Genomic DNA, 20,132 nt, shown 5'->3' with positions numbered 1-20,132 from the left:
GTGGCAAAAGAAGTGATCACCCTGGGAACAACACTTGATGGTTTAATTAAAGTGACCACTTTGAAGGAAACTGCAGTAGTTTGTGGCAGTGATAGCAAGGGCCTCAAATGTAACAAGATCAGTGGAGACAGGCGGACAGATTTGAGAGGCACAGGCTAGGCGACTAATGGGATAGACATTTGCATGACTAGATAGCTAATAATACAGAGTAAAGACTCTAAAAACATTAAGCAGCAAATTTCGGAAAAATATTTGGTATTTCAAAAAAAGCATCTAATGGCACATGAGAATGGTCATCCTAATTTTTTAAGCTCTTGGGGCCAATATGGGCTAGAATCCAGCATTGGTATTAGTAGAGATCTAGAATGAGAGAATCAGCAATAGGCTGTTTCAGCCATGAGAACCTGAGGCACCCTGGAGAGCCATCCAGAACATAATTGGAATTCTGAATCCCAAGTGGAAGCTGGAGGTGAAGCTTCGAGTCCACAGCTTATCAACTGGAGTCCCAAAATAAGGAGTTGATACGGGCCTCTCCAAGTAAAGAACAGTGCTTACCTTGGAGAGGCGGAATTGTTGTTGTTGTGGTTGTTGTTGTTGTTGTTGTTGTTATGTTTTTCAATTCATTTTCTGTAGTACTAGTTTTACAATATAAAAAAAACTTTAATGTGACTCATTTGGTGGATGTCCTTCATTTCTATGGCTCAAATTTACAATCTGATTAACGTAAGATTTTAACATCTTGTCCTGAAGATGGGGGAAAAAATGGGAACAATTAAACTAAAGTAACTATCAGTTTCCTGTTCTTATATTTTAATTGACTCTTGTTGCCAATAAAACCCTTGTGAGTTTACTCTCTGTCCAGTCTTTGAGTGCCTAACTCTCACCAAGCCCCAAGTGGACCACTTCCTCCTAATTCCCAGAATTCACTATTTATTCCCCACTGCTGTAAGTATACTTCTTTCTCCTCTATGCATCTGAATTACATACTTTTCTTCCTAATGCCTTTTCACGATTGTTACTGCCCACATTTGCTTTCACTGAATTCTCAAGGCTTTTTAAATCGTAATCTTAGCAAAGTTTGTTGTTCAATGTGTTTTCTCTCCCAACATTTGAATAAACAATAATAAAGGGCAGAGATTAAAACGTGTGCTTCTGCCGCTCAAAGTCAACTGTGATTGCTTAAATGCAAGAATGACACAATAGAAGCATAGCACATTTCCCTCTGCAGGTCTCCCCTGGGTAGTTTTATGACATGAGCTCAGTCAGCAGGGCCTGTTTTTGTGGTCTGTGTTATATGGAGCTATACCCTGCCACACACCCAGCCTTCACTGATGCAGACACAGACCGTTGCTTAGAAAGTTCCAGCTTATGGCTAGTCTTTTCCTGCCTGTCTTGGTTCCTCAAACTTAAAACATTCCAAACCCACAATTTATTATCTTCTTCCCTCTATCATTTGCTCTATCTGGGTGATTTTTTTTTTTATTTCTATTAATGGCCTCACCTTCCTTACAACCTCACAGGTTCAGCCTCGATGTCCCTTGAGCTCAGCAGCCATAGAATCAAATAGATCAGTAGTCCCCTCTTATGCCCAGGGAAATGTTCCAAGACCCCCAGTGGATGCCTGAAACTGCAGATAGCATTGAATCCTACATATGTGACAGGCAGAAAATTCTGAGGTCCTAAATTAAATTACAGCAAGCCTGGGGATGGAAGGAGACAAGAGAAGTTAATCGGTTAACTGCAGGGGGCAAGACCAACAAAAGACTCCTTACATTCCTGAATGTATGTTGAAACTTTGGATTAACTTCCAGGTGGCTATTTCCTCCATTCTCCGGAAAAGAAGAGCTGAGTGGCTGACTACTAGGCAGTTGTACTTCTTGCTTATGCATGAATTTTCCAGACTGCTGCCAATCCAAAGAGCAAACGCTTCTTCCTTATGGACTATGCACCTATCCCAGAAATAGTCCTACTTCACCTACCACCCCCTTTATCTATAGCCAATGTAAATGCTTTTTAAAGCAACTTTTATCTTTATTTTCCAAATTGCATATAAGAGCTCATCAACTCCAGGAGGGTAGACATATTGTCTTCAACTAGCCCTGCTGCTGGCGATTTAAACTTCATGCTTCAGGGCTTGGGTCTCTCTCTGGCTAGAATTTAGCTCAAAAAATACCTTCTTTTAGAAAAGCTCTCAGTCATGAAAGTTTGTTTAACGTATGTATCCTACATTTTTTTCCTATACATATACATGTTTTCACTTAAAGGAAGCACTATGGCTTCTCTTTGGCATATCTAAATTGCCAGTATCACTACTCTTGCGCTTTGGGACCATTGTTAAGTAAAATAAGGGTTACTGTGATTCTGCCAACAGTTGATCCGATAACAAAGATGGCTACAAAGTGACTAACAGACAGGTACTGTACATTGTGGAGACACTGGACAAAGGGATAATTTATGTCCTAAGCAGGACAAAGCAGGATGGTGTGAGATTTCAAGACACTGCTCCAAATAATGTGCAATTTAAAACTAATGAATTGTTTACTTCTAGAATTTTCCATCTAATATTTTCAGGCCACGGTTTCCATAGGGTAACTGAGACCATGTAAAGCAAAACCACAGATAAGGGGGACTACTATAACATCAATTCTACCTGCCTAAGATCTTGAACTATCCCATTCCTGCCATCCCCACAGCATTCTACTTTGGGCCTTTATTATTTCTGGCCAAAACTACTACTAAGACTTCCTTTCTTTCAAATATTTTAAACATTAAAATTATGTACTTTTCATGGTAAGATGAACATAGTTCTAAAAAGGAAACACATAAACAGTTTAAAAAAAAAAAAAGTTCTACAAAAAGCAGCCCATCGGCACTCTCCCCATCCACGTCCTGCTCCCCTAGGCAGCCATTTTCAATTTGTTAAGCTGTTTCCTCTATTTTATCTCCATATTTCTAAATAACCTATGTAATGCTGTCTTAGTTTTTCCATTTTAATATTAGCTGCTGATTTACTTTGATGTAAAATGAAGACTTAGCCCTTGTCCTCTCCTAAAAACACATGTACAAGAATATTCTCAAAATAATTATATTGCAGTCAGTTAAATCAAAATTCAGTGTATAACTTATGATTATGGATTATTCACAGGTGATCCACATGGTGAACTGACTACATTTCCTCTCTTCTTTTGTTTCCCCTGGTTTGCTTCAGTCTATTATTATTTCATTTTCTAGGAACTGCTTACCTATCACTGCTCACTGTCTCCAAACTGACAGAACTATAAGTCTCCTCTCAATATATACAAACACATAAGGTTGACAAGGTCCTTCTACTATGTCCCCCTGCCTCTCTCTTTCCTTTCCATCATATCTTGCACATATGTCACTCCTCTGTTCTTGGCTTCTAACAGTTGGCTCTCTAAGCTAACAGAGTAAAACCGAACTATTTGACCTGACCTTCAAGGCCCTCCACAATCTGCCCCAAATCTTTCTATATCTCTCAAACTCCTTACTCTTCAGCAAAACCAGGTTTATCTATTTTCTAAATACCATTTCCCACTAAAAGAATCCAGAGCTCCTTGGAAAAATAACTAGGGCTGGCAAAGTTCAAGTTGCAAGAGGAACATCTTATTGTGCCTGAAAGTAAGGAACTGCTCAAATCATGGGAACATGTCCAAAGGACACAGGAACCAGCATGAAGGGATCTAACTGGCTGAATCTGAGACAATGTGAACATTAAAAAAAAAAAAAATGATAGTAATGGATTAACATAATACATATATTAATATAACTAATATAATAATACTGCATATAAAGGTAAATTTATGGGCTTTTAATAATACTCAGATAAAGAGAAACAAGTGAAAGATGAGGGAAATCTGTTATTTACAGAAATCTGCCAGTGAATGAATATATAAAAAATGATAGATTTACAAAAATCAGCATTTTGCAACCTCCAATGAAGTAACTGATTCAGAAATAGATCATCAATGGATGCTAAAATCATGGGCAAAAGGTTGTTGGAGAACTGTCTAAAATTATCACTTTCTACAAAGCACTTATTTAAAAGCACACTACAGGTGGAAGTCTGGCAGACACCACTTTAGCCAAATGATCAAACTCAGCATCACCAATAATGGGACAAACTGATAATATGTGCCTCTTGGTATAAGCCAATGAGAAGCACACATTGCTTCTGTAGTATTCTAACTAGAATTATCTAACCTGAAACCCTTATAAAACAGACAAATCCTGATTGTGGGACATTCTAGAAATAACTGCCTGGACCCTTCAAAAATATCACTGACATGAAAGATACCTATCTACCTACCTCCCAAAAAATGTTCTAAAAGAAAACTAAAGAAGCATGAGAACTAAATGTTGTGTGTGTGTAGCCTTAGATTAGATACAGGATCTGGGGGCGTGGGGAACTACTATGAAGTGCATTATCCAGTTTTGGAAATTTGAATGTTCAGATTAATTATTATTATATCATTGTTAAATTTCTTGAGTATGATAATGATACTCCAGTCATGTTGAGGAATGTCTTTATTCTTAGGAGATAGAAGCTCAAGAATTTAGGTAAAGAGTAAAAATAACAGCAACCTATTTTCATGCAATTCAGCAAAAAAAAAAAAAAAAAAGATACAGCAAATGTGGCAAAATGTTAATAATACTTGGTAAATCTAGGTGAAGAAGGGCTTTTATAGCTTATTGAACTATTCTTTCAACTTTCTGTAGTTTTGAAAACTCTCAAAATAAAGTTAGAAAAACAGACACCCAATTCCCAGGTCACTCCCTACACATACCCCATGCCTCATGGCCTCCACTTATTTGCTCATGCTAACCTGCCTGGAGTAGTCTTTCCTCACGTCCAAATTTCTCAAGGCTCAGCCTCAACTGCCACCTCTTCTATAAAACTTCTATGATCTCGCTCAGAGCCGCCAAGATTGTTCTCTGAGCCCTAATAGTATATTACCTTCACCATCCATGCCCCTACCCTTGCCTAGACTATCTAGCATTTCTACCTTACTAGACTATAAGCTCCTGAAAGGCGGAGGCCACATGTCTAGCAGTTGAACTTTAAAGAGAACCCAGGATGTGTTGTTGACAAATATTTGTAAAACAAAGAAATACCGTTTTCCAAGACGATAAGTAAATCTGCTCCATACACTCACCTTTTGAATACTCTAACGTTCTCTTGAGCAAAAATCCATAAAGCTCTATTGCTCATTAGTGCTTATTCATATTTAATGAATTTGGCAGTCTCGTATGTATTTTTAATTCAAATGTGCATATGCATTGGGCCTACCACTTACCCTGAGGGAATTTACAAGTTATTTGTAAACACCTTGTGGTCATTCCTTGACTTTTCCCCTTCTCTTTTTTCTAGTCCTCTTCATTAACTTTTACCACATTAAGATTCTGGGATGGTAGTGGAGACTTCTAGCCTGAACTTCTTAGAATATCAATGAAGTGGTGTTAAACTGGAAGTCGATAAAAGAAGAGATGGTTTCTACTACACCTTTTTGTGATCCTACATGTTCCTTTGTGGGCTCTACTCCATCATCTATCATACTACGCTTTATGTAGTTCCTTGAAGAGGTCCAGCTCCTAAGCCAGCGTATCAGTCTCCTGAGGGACCGGATGCCTGCCTTCCTGTGTTCCTAGTCCTAGCATCTAGAAGTAACCAAGAATGCCAACTGCTCTCTCCTTGCTAGTTTTCTGTCCTGTTTACCTTTTGTGATACTTGCTTTCCATAATTCCATAATTCTGTTTCTCATTTGGTTCTTTTCTAAATCTGCCTGGTCATTTTTATGATCATAGTCATTATACTTTCAATAACTTCATTTCAACACATTAAAACATACTTATTTTATGTACCACAAATTCCAGTATCTGTGACATTCGTTTAACAACTTGACAGTACACATTGTTAGTATTTTTAAGAAAACACTAGGAATAACAAAACGGGGCAGAACCTGGATTCTAGTCTCACTAAAGATACCTGGAATCCCTGAGAGAAATGAGAAGATCACGTTAAGGAATAATAAAATGAACTTCTTGAACATATAGAATGCAGAATTCTTCTTAACCCTCAGGAACCAAGAGCAAAAAGGAAAGCAGATTTGTGAATGTCAGAGTCTCGGGAAAGGGGCAAATAGGAAGCTATTGTTTGAGGTAATGAAAAGTTTGGAGCTAGATAGCAGTGATGACTGCACAATATCATGAATGAACCTAGTTCCACTGAACTGTAGACTGTAAAATGGTTTGAACGATCAATTTTATGTTATGTTTATTTTGCCATAATTAAGTTCAAAAACTTATGAATACCTTCTAAGGACCTGGATGTGGAAAACACATTATTGGTTGCATTCGGTGTACACAAAGACAGAATTATAATTTGAACTACATGACAATTTCAAAGGGCATCTCCAAATCTTTTCATCAGAAAGACACTCTGTGGAAGTCGTACAATTGGCAGAGCCCAGGCCACAGTGACTTCACAAGCACTCAGCCTCCACCCTCCCCTGCCCTCACCCCCATAACCTTCAAGAATGAAACATTCGGATACTAACGAGACATATTTCAAATAGTTTAATTTTAAAAATATTCTATTCAGTGCTAAAATATGTCTTCACTCACTGTTGCCCATTTCCGTTTCTTAAACTTTTTTAAAACAAAAAATAAAATCACAAAGTTTAATTAAACATGCAGATTTCAAAGAAAAGGGAACTTTTGAGAAAGTCTTAGCTGAAGGAGTACTGTGGGGGACAGGTATTGTTGTCAGACCTCAATTCTTGCTGGGGCAGTTTGTGGCATGAGCGCTGGGGACCATGGTAGGAGGCAGGGGATGCTGGAATGAAATGTACAGGTGAAAACAGGGAAAGCTGCATGTGTTTGCTGGGGGAAGGGGATGGTTACGGTGGGGGACAAAGAACTGTCAGCAGCTAGAGAGTCCCTAAGAGGCAGGATAACCTCAGGAATGGGCAGAAGTGCCAGGACAGCAAGAAATCTATATGGACTTTTCTGCCCTCATGTGGAGAAAAGCCCCTTCCCTCCAAAGTCTCTTCCTAGGCATTCTCCATCAGCAGCCTAGAGGGCACCCAGCCCTATGGGAAAGTCCAGGAATCTATAGTCGCCATTCAAGTTCAAGTAACTCTAGACACTCTCCTCTCTAGAGGGTGCCTTCCACATTTCCTTCCTCTTGTACAAGCACCAGCAGCTCAGTCCAGAGGTTCTGGAGCAGAGACTGCTACCTGAAGGTGACACATGAACCTTGGGATGGCTGTTGCTCCAGCCTACTTGGGGTGCATAAAGGACATGAGTGCTCCTCTTTCTCAGGAGCAAGCAGACACAAGTGCCAGGGACAGGGAGATGATGCTACAACCCCAAGTCGTATGTCAGCCTTCCAGCACAGAAGGCTCCTATGTGCAGGCTCTGGACCCCAGTGCTTGCCCTTACCCCAGCAACACAGCATGGCCAGAACCAGACCCAATAAATAGAGGCGGGGCCAGGAGGCAAAAGGCGCCAGGATAGTGCTAGCTTTCTGATGCTGTCTGCGGCACTGCGGGTTGGTCCACACAGAAGCGTTTCAGAGGTGGAGCAGCTGAGTCTTCCTCTTCCTCAGCAATCTAGGAGCAGCCAGAACATGGAATTATAGGGCCATCCCTCTGAAACAGAACCTCCCCATTCATCCTAATTACAAACCAGAAGCCCAATGCTACCCTTCTTTAAGATAACGAAATGTCTTTCCCTACCTTATAACCCAGAGATACCAGTTTCCCATGTTGCCTTCCCACCCTACTATAGCACATTCAATGTGATAGATAGATGCAAGTCCCGTCAACAGAGTCCTTCCTTTCTTTTTAGAAACTGGGAAATCCAAAGTGCTTCCTTACCTGTGTCTCCAGCGGAACTGGTTCTTCCTTTGTGAGGGTAGGAGGTTCATCAGCAACTTCTGAGGCAGGCAGGGAGGGCTCTGAAAAAGCAGCAAGGTAAGCATAAGTGCAGGGCCCCCCTCAAGCTTAGGGTAGCTTCCCTAAGAGCTATGTAGAGGTGCCTTCATGAAGAGATAACATTTCCAGAAAATCAATATATATTATAAGAAATTCTCAGGATATAATACAAAGGAAAGTTAGAAGGAATAAAACTGAAGACACCCAGTTCCAGCAATTACTAGCTATGTGATCTTGGACAAGCAATTTAACCTAAGACTCCATTTCTTTATCTGTAAAATGGAGATAATAGCTGCTATTTCATAGGGCTTGGGAACTATATCAGGCATTAAACATGAAAGTACCTCACACAGAGCCTGGCACTCACTGGTGTTGCTTATTTTCTTCCTTCATTCTGTGAGAGGGGAAAATACAACCGTTCTCCAAAACGGCCAAAACTGTTAACAAATGGCTTGAGGCTGCCAGGTTCTGTGGCATTTTCTCTAACCTCTTACTCTAAAGTAGAGAAACATCAAAAGCAAAAGCAAGGCCCCTCCCAGATCCTTATCTTGGGTCAACTGACACTTACCCTCAAGGATTTCTTGACCCAGAGTAGGGGGCTGGGAGTCATCTGTGCGGAAGTCAGAGGTGTGTGCTGGGCTCAGGGACTCGCTCTGCTGGGGACTGGGGCTCGAGTTAGTGCTGCTATCCACCTTGAGTTGATAGACATCAGACACAGAACTCTGGTTGCTGTTTTCATCTAAAAACCGAATATGACAAAGGCAACAGCTGAGGGTGGTAATTTTTCCTCTAGAGTAATGCAGTACAGAGCCAAGGGCTTGGTATATCTCAGGAAGCCATGGACACACCAGGTACAAAGATCCCTGCTGCAGACACATCCTGAATCGAGAAGGCAGACATTCATGGGGCTTCTTTGCATGGCAAATTATCAACAAAGTCTAAGTTAATTAATTTAAGCATTCTCTATTTCACAACACATATTCTAAGCACCAGATGCAGCTGGAATCTTTGGATTTATACAACATGTATATTTCAGGAAGGTCAGGATATAGTTATTAATCCTTTATTACTCAGCAATTATAGCTTAGACCTGGTATTCATTCACTGTCCAGTGAAAGAGAGAAATAGCTGTGCCTTTCGACCTTTCTCACAACAGACGATGTGTAGAAAATGACAAAATCTTTCTGACACTCTAGGCTATCTGTAAGAGCGGGGAGTCTAGAAGTAGTTAGGTCAGGCCCTTCACTGGTCTAGGCTCCATCTCATGCTTCAAGTCCAAGAGATTCCCATCTGGGAAGCTGTCTGAAGGCTTAAAGTCACCACCTAATTTAGACACATATGTCAACTCCTTCCTCTCCCTTACTTCCAGCTCCCAGTCACCAAATCTGATACATCCTTCTGCTCTATTACTTGTATTCATTCCTTCCTCTCCTGCTGCCTTAGTTCAGGTTTCATTATGTCTGCCTGGCCTCCAGTAATAGCCACCTAACTACCTTTTCTTCAGTCCCACATACTCCTAACTGTACTTTAGTCCACTGCCAGCATGATCTTTCTAAATCTTCAATGGTTCCCCTGCTGCCTAAAGCAGTGGTCCCCAACCTTTTTGACACCAGACTGGTGCTCCTATGAGAATCTAATGCCTGATGATCTGAGGTGGAGCTGTGGCAGTGATGCTAGCGTTGGGGGGCAGCTACAAATACAGATGACGCTTCGCTCACTCGCCTGCTGCTCACCTCCTACTCTGCGGCTTATTCCTATCAGGCCACAGACCAGTACCAGTCCGTGGCCCAAAGGATGGGGACCCCTGGCCTAAAGGATAAATTTCAAACCCTAGTGCTTCTCTGGGCAGGCACAAAATAGCCCTATCACAATGTACAATCCTTTCTAATCTCCAGGCTCATGGCCTGTTGTTAGTCCATATATACCCTTGGCTCCATATGGAAGAGCTGTTTCATGCACAGGTGCCTGTTAGGACTTGCTCTTTCTAGTCTTCCCGAAAAGCCCCTATACAAGCCAACACTGAGCTGAAGCATCATATCACCCAAGGAGCCCTGTGTCCCAGGCTCCCTTGGGTGGAAATGACCACTCTCTCTTTTATGCTCCTGTTGTATCCTATACACTCCTGCATTTTTATTATTTTACATGCCAGTTTTCTTCCATTATACCCTATGCAGGCAGGCTCTATGGCTTATTGGTCTTTGAATTTCTTGTGCATAGTACCTGGCACATAGCAGTTGTTCATCAAACAGTCAATGAATGAAAAAGATGAGCTCATGGCCAGAATGAGAAAATGGAGCCTCATACGTCTCCTGGAGTTCTATGATTATTGAGCGCCCCACACATAGCTAGAACTTTTTCCTTGTATTCTCCTTCCAATACTGCACTGACCTGGCACGGGGGCAGGGGGTGGGGGGGAGCGGGCGTTGGGGAGGAGGCAAGGGAGAGGAGATACCTGCACACTACCAGTCTCGTTTTGAAAAGAACGTCATAAGACCTTTCTAGTCTTTACTTCTACAAAGACCACTATCTTCTATGCTAAAATGGAAGCTGCACTGTATTATAAAAAGAATAAAGCTCTGTCGCTTTTGAGCCTGGGCAAATACTTTTCTTCTCCAAGCATCAGTTTCCTTTGCTAGGGATGATGATAACTGCCTGGTTTCTATCACAGGTGGAATAAGGATAAAAATGAGAAACTGAAGTGAAAGTGCTTTGTAGACAGTAATTGCCACACAGGTGTAAAAGATAACACTATGAATACAGTGCTGACACAGGCAGGATGTTTATTGAAGATTGGTTTCGGAGGCAAACTTATGCTAATTGTGAAAAGGCAGATGCCCTGGCTTTGGGTGACCTACTCCAAGGCACTATCATAAAATATACAGGATAAGAGTCTCTGATCCAGAAAACCAGGAATTAACATGAGGTCTGTCATTACTAGTTATGTGACTTTAGATATGTAACTTCACTTCTCTGAGCCTCAGTTTCCTTAAATGGAAAACGAGGATGCTATCATCTATCTTCCAGGGTTATTGTGAGGTGGAAATGAAAAGATTTGTTTAAAGTGCCTAGCAAGATACCAGCAAAACAGTAGGCACTGAAATGATACACAGAACTAGTCTTTTTAATGGTTTCATCTAAGTGTTCATTTTCCTGCAAGGAAGACATATGGATGTAACTCACCCTGGAATTCAAGAAGGAGAGAGGAATTGGCTGAAGCATCAGAGGGAAAGCCATTAGGTTCCCGGGTTGCTGAACCGTTCGATTTTGACTTTTCTTTCTAGAAAAGGAAAAAAAGAGGAATATGACAGAGCTAAGAAGGACACTCACAGAGAGGGATAATGGTGCTGAGACACCACAGAGTTCTGGGTTAGGAATGAACAGGAATAAAGACAGCAGTTAAGCATCCAGGGCCCAAGTAATAATAAAATCCTGGACAATGTGTCCCCAAGCCTCAGCATCTCCATTTGAAAAATGGACCTATCTTGCGCTAATACCATGAATCAAAAGAGGCAGATACGTATGTTTCCACCAGAGTTTCTTATGGTATGCTTCTGCTTTCTGCCCTGATCAGAATGCTCTACCACTATTCTATGTGGATGGGCAAGAAACACAAAATATTCATTTTAGAAAGATTCTTATTTTAGAACAACAGCAGGAAAAAATAAGTGAAAGAAGAATGGACCTCTGACTGGACAAAGAAGTCACTTATATGTAATGTAAGAACTTATGGGGTAAAGAGTCCCCTACTAGCTCTATTCCCGACCAATGAACCCATCCATTCAAAATGATCACCCATGTCAACCTTTGCCTATAGCATTATTTCTTTCAAGTAGGATGTCGGTTACACATACTGGGGAACCACAGGGGGAAGGTAAGCTAGCTTGCATCAAACGAGCCCACAAGAAAGGAGAGTTACTAATGAGAGTATCCCAAAAGCCAAAAATTTAAATCTGGGTAATCCCAAATTAATTCATATTGTTTATAACGTCTATTTACTATACATACATTGCACTAGTAATAGTTTAGTTTTTGTTTATAACTCTATCTTTACAATAAATTAACTGTACACATGTATGCATGTCCTTCCCTTCATTTTTCCTGTGCACACAATTTTAGTGTAATAACACTTTACCATTTTACTACATAAACTACATAAACGTGATTTTTAACAGCTGCATAACGTTTCATATGCTGCAATTTAATCACTTCTCAACTACTGGACGTTTAGCATTAACTTATTTAGGACTGTATTTATTGCTACTAGGAATGACACCACAATGCTCAATTTTTACTTTTTCCTGGATTATTTTATTCAGATAAATACACAAAAAAATACCTTCTAGATCAGAAAATATAAACATATTTTTCTTAAAACACACATTACCACACTACTCTCTAAAGTGATAGCAGCAATATATTTGGTGTACTAGTTTCACAGCACCTATGCCAACATTTGGCTTTATCATTATATTTTTATGATCTCTGCTTTATCTTTATTTTAATAATTGTGTTCATGTAAAATACATATTCACTATAGGAAATTCTGGAAATACAGAAAAAGAAATGAAAATCACCTGTACGACCAGAGATAAGCTACACATGTATTTGCATAAAAATGGATCATGATATAGTATTATAACTTGCTTCCCCTCCCTCATTCAACACATTAAAAACATATTCCTATACCACTGAGTAATCTACATCTTTTTTATAATGGTTACAAAGCTTTACAAGATGCAGGTGCACAATAACTTAATGAATTCTCCATAATAAGATCTTTATTTTGCTTGCAATTTTTAATACTATGAACAATACCTTGATGCTCAACATTGTAATGTACCTTGTACACGTCATGTTTACCTCCTGAAGATTAACTCCTAAAGAAAAAACTTCTAGATCAAAGGGATATTTTGAAAGCCGTCCCCCATCCAGCTTTATTTATAACTGACAAATAAAACTGTAAGATATTTAAGTGTACATTGTGATGATTTGATGTATTAACTAACCGTCTAGTTAATTAATATGTCCATCACTGAAAGCTTTTAACTGTCTGTGTGTGTGTGTGTGTGTGTGTGTGTGTGTGTGTGTGTGTGAGAGAGAGAGAGAGAGAGAGAGAGAGAGAGAGAGAGAGTGTGTGTGTGTGTGTGTGTGTGTGTCAAGTAAGGCCAGGGACTTATGTGAGAAATAGGTTGCAGCAGGGGACTTTCTAGCAATGTCCTTTCCCCATATATACAGACTACTCAAGAAATTTAACTGCCTGACCTTTGGGCTTTATGGGTAATAGCATCACCAGAGCCAAAGTTGGATGAAGAATAAAAGGTGGCTCCGAGCCCTCCTAACTTTCATCCACCAGATCCTTGGCCTTGGTGATGACAAGACAAGCTGGCTGCTCCTATATAAAGGTAGCACTAGGGAGATTGGTATTGGGAAGTAGGGAATATGAGAAAGGGGAAAGGCTGAATCCTGAGGTTATAACCCCATCTCTCAAATTCATTTAGAGGAAGAGAAAACCAGAGCTTAGGCTTACATATTCCTCTTAGATACACACTACTAGCCAAGGCAGCTCAAAAGTACCAAAAAAATAAAGATGAGTGAGCAGAAAAAAACTACCAGACATCTAAGTAAAACAATGAGAAAGACAAGAAACAGAACAAGCTATACCAGCATGGTAATGGAATAGAAGAATTTATATAAAACATTGTAAGTCTGCTCAGAAAGATAGTGATACTAGAAAGTTGTTTTGAAGAAGAACCAATTGAAAATTTTAGTATAAATAATGCAGTTGTTCAAAAAAAATTAAGTAAATAAGTTTAATAACAGAAATAGACACAGCTGAAAGAAAAAATTGGGTTGAGAAATCAATACATGAGGAAAGGATAAAGAGATGAAACAAATAAGAGAAAAGTTCAAAAATAGAGAAGCTAGATGTGAACATCACAGGAGAGTCTTACAGAAATCCTAGAAGAACAAAGACAAAATAAAATTCTAGAAGTTTCCAGGAATACAAGAGGATCACCTAAAAAGAATCAAGAATTAGATTGACATCAGATTTCTCAACAGCAACACCAAAAGCACAATTGCATAATAGTTTCAAAATGCTGAAAGAAAATAATTTTGAACCTAGAATGTCATATACAGGTAAAATGATCAATTAAACATGAGAGTAAAACAAAGATATTTTCAGGAAGTTTTTTTCTACAAAAGCCCTCTTTGACAATACTCTTGAAGGATGTATTCCAGGAGAAGAGAAATGAATCTGGAAAAAAACAATAAAAAGGTGCAAAGGGTTAGTAAATAATTAATAATGTTTACTTTATTAAACAATGACTAAAACAAAAATTTCTGTAAAAACCAAAATAGTTGAACTGAATATCTGATATGAAATTCCAGTCAAAACTAAAGACAAGGTAGGGATGGAAGAAGGGGAGGGGTGAAGACCAAAGGTGAGTAAAATCCATTATGGGTGTTATCAGGTTTAAAGGGTAACAGATTTTGATAAGCTTTATAGGGGAAAATAATAAGTCTTATTAATTTAGAGGTAGCAAATAGAAAAAAAAAAGTAGACCTTTCGAATCAGAAGAAAATGTATTGTCATCATGAGGTGGAGATAAAAAAAAAAAAAAAAAGAAAGTGTATTATGGGAGAAATTCTTGTCCATATTAATAGAATTTTTAGGTGGTCACATTTTCCTAGGCTTCCTGGCCACTAGATATGCCCAGGCTATTACAAGTATATCAACTTCTAGGAAACTCCTTAGATTCATGAAAATATCATCTGTCATCCTTCCACTCCTGCTGCCTCTAACCTGAATGTGCCGATGAATGGCTGGAGCTTGACCATGGGTTACAAGGTCAAAAATGGAGCAGAGGAATGGGGAGTTGTTCAATGGATTTAGTTTTAGTTTTATAAGATGAAGAGTTCTGGTGATTGATTGTACAATAGGTAAATATACTTAACACTACTGAACTATACACTTAAAAAATATATTTAATGGTATGTGTGTTTCACCACAATTAAAAATAAAGTGAAATCAAGAGAGCTATTACTCTCTAAAAAAAATTTTTTTTTAAAGAAAAGAAAGGTTGGAAGAGCCTGAGTCCCTGGGGACTCCTGGAGCAGAATCACCACACCAATCCTGGATACCATAATTCTGTTCCTCTAAGAAGAGAGATTTCTTAAGACATTTAAAATTATGAATTATAAAGAAAAATCTTAATTATGTTGTCTACATTAAAATTAAAAACTTCTATTACTGAAGGCAGCATAAAGTGAAAGTCACAGAATGGGAAAAGGTATGGGTAGTATACTATTTAAAGAATTTGTGTCCAGAACACAGAGACTTCCTACAAATTATAAAAGACTAAAACCAAACAGACTTAAACAGGCACTTCCTAAAAGAGGAAACCCAAAAGGTTAATAAACATTGAAAAAGTGCTCGATGTCATTAGTAATTACATAGTCATCAAATTAAAACTATAATGAGATATCTTTACATATAAGTCTAACAATACTAACTATTGATGAGGACTTGGAGCAGTAAGAACTCTCATGTTTCTGGTGAGAATACATATTGGTCCAATCACTCACTTGCATTAGCTAGTATAGGTCAAAATACACAGACCCTAAGACCCAGTAGTTCCACTCCTAGGAATATCTCCTAGGAAAACTCATGTACATTTTAATTAGGAGAGTCACAGGAGTATTGTTCCTAGTATCTCAAACTGGGAACAACCCAAATATCCATGTACAGGAGAATTAGAAAGATAAATTATGGTTTAGTCCTATAATAAAATCCCATATAGCAATCAAAAGCAACAAATAACTCCAAAGACAACATGGATGAATTTTATAAATAAAACGCTAAACAAAAAAAGCAAGACACAAAAAAACAGACATTTCATGATGCTGTTTATATAAAGTTAAAAATGTTTACAAACGACTAAAAAAGTGGTAAGACAAGCCAAAGTAGGAGTATGATTTCCTCCAGAGAAGAGGAAGGGGATGCTGGGAAGAATCACACAGAAATCTCTGGGAGAGTTGGCAATGTTCTAGTTTTTGACCTGGGTTCTTTTGACAAGGTTATCAACTTTATATGTATTCATTATAGTGCACATTTATGTTTTATATACTTTTCCGTATGTTTTATATTTGAGATTTTTCAAAACAATTAGGGGGAAAAAGTTGGAGACAATCTGGGTATTCGATTACTAGGGAATGTGTAGATAAAAGTGGTAACTGCATACAAAAGAATATAATGCAAGAGTGAAGGTAGTAATTCTTTATAATTATGGAAAGTTCTCAAAAACAAGGATGAACAAAAGAGTAGAAAGAGAGATTATAGCACAATGCTATATATAGGTGTAAAATTTTTAATTACCAATATGAGAATTTTATGTGTTTTTCAAGAATACACAGGTGTCCAAATAAACCCATGGAAGAGAAATTAAAAAGGCATATATACATATAAAACATATAAAAATACACTATAGTGGGTAGCTATTGGATAAGAGTAGGAGTCGATGAACATTTTCGTAAAGGGCCAGATGATAAACATTTTAGACTTTGCTAGCCATTAGGTCTTATGGCAACTACTCAAGTATGCTATAACTCAAACACAGTCACACAATGAGGAAACCAATGGCATTGCTGAGTTCCAATAAAGCTATACTGACAACCACAGGGAGCAGGCCTGGGCTATAGTTCCCTGAGCCCTGGAAAAGCGGAATGTAACCCAGGAAAGGGAATAAAGGAAATAAATAATAAAAAGGGACTTTGTGTGGACCAATGACAGAGAATACCATGAAGCATTTTCAACTCGATTCTGGGGAAATAAATTCCTTTATAATTAAGAAACAAAGAAAGAAAGAAAGAAATCGGTACCTTTTTGTTGTTGGGATTTTCTTCTACACTTACCTCCTTGTTGTCTGTCACAGGAACCCACTTAAATATCCTAAGGGATGTGTCACCCACAGTTACCCACTTTTTCTCCCTGAAAAAAAAAAAAAAAGAAAAGAAAAAAAGGACACTTCTTAGGACTGATAAAATAAAATAGATTGTCTGTTAACTTGTACCTTCCTACTTCTCAGCAGATCATTCCTTCAATTTTAAATGCCTTCTAAACTTCTCCATCAAATTACCTTATCCTTCAGTACAAAATCATCCTTTCCAGAAAAACTTCTGATAAATTCCTTTGGCTCTGAACTCTCTACTTGCCACCTTTCTTTACGTACAGTGTACCAAAGCCTTTCCCTCTACCTCCACCTGACAGACTACACCAATATAGAGTACCAGCAGATTTTCAAATTCCAGTATCTACCTGGAATCACTACTTTATTTTCCAAAACTTCAATTTCATCGATACTTTAAAAATCCTATTACACAAGGCCCTGCAGGATACAAAAATGTTTAAGATACGGTCCCTACCTTGGGAGTTCAGAGGACTGAAAAAGATAAGAAAATCACTCTAACACATGAAGGCAATGAAGTTGAGAAGAAGGCTGAAAGACAAAGTAAGACTAGGATATATCCCATGGAGCGGAAAACTCCTGACTCTTGCGGAACTCTGGGTTGAAATACGACTCCACTTAAAAATAATTGCTGGACAGGATGCTTCCAGCCAAGAGAACCAAGCCTTACACTGGCTTCTGGAACAAGTGAAGACCAAACCATGGCATGACTGCTTTAAGGTGTTTTTGTTTTTGTTTTTTACACAGTAAGTAATTTATGAAATAAAGCCTTAAAAATGAGTAGCTCACCACCCACCCACCCACCCCCCCCCCACCCCGGCACATATCCAGAGATAGACAAGTGACATTCTTGAATAAGACAGTTAAAGAGGTGGGGAGCCTGGAGTATGACCTCAAGTTTCAGGTCCAAATTTGAGATTACAACAAAGCAAAAAAAGTAACTCTTACTATTGTATTCATGATGCTGTTCAGCAAATGACATCACAGAAATATAAAGAGGGACTGTGATGTAACAAAATATTGGATATTAAAAGTTAATTCCTGGACAAGACACTCCATTTCTTAATATACAAATATTTAATATACAAGACACTGTGCTAGGCCCTGGACACACAGAGAACAAGATACACAGTCCCTATCCTCACAGAGCCTGCATTCCAGCTGGAACCAGATATAAAAGAACCCATTTCACAATATGTCACTTTATCATTAGTCACTTTATCAAACTGCCATTTTTGTAGGTTAAAAAGTCAAATATAAGAAATGTCTTATGGTTCAACCTAATACAATTGTGGAAAGTTCTATGTGGGGGACTTTAATAGATTGGAGATCTTGAAAGGTGTCCCTAAGGAGACAACTTCTGAGCTGATTTGGGAGTTAACTAGGTAACGGGGAAGTGAGGGCAGAGGAAGGAGATACCAGGCAGCTGAAACAGCAGTGTGGCTCCAAGCGTGCTGGGAAAGAGGGCAGTCTGAGTGGGGCAGGAAGGACCAGGTTTGGTCCTTTAAGAGCAAGAAGTCATTAAAGTATTATTTTCTAAGCAGGGGGGAGTGCTATGATAAGATCTGCACTTGAGAAAAATGACATCGCTCTGAGTGCAATGTGAGGAAATTGACCAGGGAATGAGAGAGGTGAAACAGGGAAATCAGAGAAAGGCTGGTATGGTGTGCCAATTCTTAGATTTCACAAAATAACCTAGGAGGATTAGAGGGAGAAAAATCATGATTTAATGTTTATAATGGGCCCCAACTATATACAAAGTCCTTGGATATAAAGAGATATGGAACTTGATTTTGAGGCGAAATAGACAAATAAACACGCAAATAACGTCCAAGGTAACGAAGCCCCGTAAAGGAGGTGGAAGGTAAGCGGCAGAAAAGCTTGGGGAAGGCTTCCTGGAGGGAGCTAACAACGGCCTAGCCTTTCAAATTATTGGTAATCAGAGAAAAGCACTCAGGAAGCTGTCGCAAGTAGTTGGCTGTGAAACTCTGCAGCGATAGTATATTGTAGTTCCTGATAAAAAAGAGGCGGTCAACCGGCGCCTGCAATGAACGTTATATGAGCCGTTTACAAACGACGGGTAGGTCTCAACTTCTACACTAACAGCTTCCAGAGCAGCAACAGACAACGCCTACCTAGTTCGCAGGGTGCGGGCCGGTATTAGGGGAAAGAAAGGGTTTTGATTTCGATGACCACGATTGCTTCCCGTGGCAGGCAGGTTCCGAGAACCTCTCACCAAACTTAAGACGAGTTAAAACGTACAGCGCTCTCTATGGAGGACGGGATACACTCAGGCTGTTAGCTAGTATATGGGACAGTTCCCAAAGTAAAAGGCTCCAGAGGCGGGCGGACACCAGGACGAAACCCGCAACAAGACCAGTGTGAGTAGATCATTCCTTGGGCCAGCGCGGCCGGAAGCCAGCAGCTCCTGAGCGACGCACCGCCCACTCACAGGTGGGCAGGGCCACGAGCCGGTAGAGCCGCTGACTGGTCGCAGCCAGCGCGCCCTCTGACCTCACGCCGACGCGAGCGGCACCCTTCCTCCCGCCTTCTCCAGCTCCCCCCTCCCCCCAAGCGCCTGCCAGTCGACTCCCATCCTGCCCGCCGCCGGCGCTCTTCTGGGCCCAAGCCAGTGACCCCCTGCCAGCACCCTCAACCGGCCCCTCACCATTTCCGCACTTTCTCAATGGCCGCCATCACCTTCTTGATGTCGTCCTTGGCCCGGCTGCGGGTCTCGGCCCGGACCGACCGGCCTGACATGGCGGCGGCGGGAGCGGCGGGGGCCGGGGCACTGCTCCCAAGACGCGGGGAATCGCGCGCCTCACGCGCCGCCACCCGCCCTCAGCAGCAGCGTCACCGCGGCGGTCGCCCCCACTGTGCGCGCGTGCGCGACGAAGCGCGCGCACCCGCCCGCCCCTTGGGGCTCGAGGTCTCAGCGCGCCTGCGCGCCCCGCCCCAGGCTTCCCTCCCTAGGTGCCCCAGGAGTCCCGTGGGTCCCCAGGCATGCCCGGCTGCGCAGCGAGTGGGCGGCATGTGCTGGCCAGCGCAAGGTGCGAGGTGCTGCCAGTGGTATCCCTGCTGCTTTCCCAGGAGGTTTGGAGGTCGGCAGCTTCGTTCTTTAGTTGGGGTTGCCGCCTGTGTTATGGACTTAACCGTAATGGGACCGCGGTTCTGCACGTTCTTGTCTGCCCTTCCTGTCTAGCGACCTAGC

General features: G+C 40.4%; 1 protein-coding gene across 1 annotated transcript; it reads right to left on the bottom strand.

Moving 5' to 3' along the window:
* Window positions 1–6,579: 6,579 nt before the first annotated feature.
* On the bottom strand, window positions 6,580–19,797 carry BCL7B (BAF chromatin remodeling complex subunit BCL7B). Its single transcript, XM_016146564.2, has 6 exons — window positions 19,590–19,797; window positions 16,869–16,944; window positions 11,136–11,232; window positions 8,524–8,694; window positions 7,899–7,978; window positions 6,580–7,631 (listed from the first exon to the last, which is right to left on the bottom strand). The coding sequence occupies exons 1-6, from the start codon at window positions 19,679–19,681 to the stop codon at window positions 7,539–7,541; spliced, it is 609 nt and encodes a 202-aa protein (XP_016002050.1). The 5' UTR covers window positions 19,682–19,797; the 3' UTR covers window positions 6,580–7,538.
* Between the last annotated feature and the right edge of the window lie 335 nt (window positions 19,798–20,132).

This window comes from Rousettus aegyptiacus, unplaced genomic scaffold (assembly GCF_014176215.1).
Source record: "Rousettus aegyptiacus isolate mRouAeg1 unplaced genomic scaffold, mRouAeg1.p scaffold_m13_p_8, whole genome shotgun sequence".
Lineage (NCBI taxonomy): Eukaryota > Metazoa > Chordata > Mammalia > Chiroptera > Pteropodidae > Rousettus > Rousettus aegyptiacus.
This window is presented reverse-complemented; position numbering and strand designations above follow the sequence as displayed.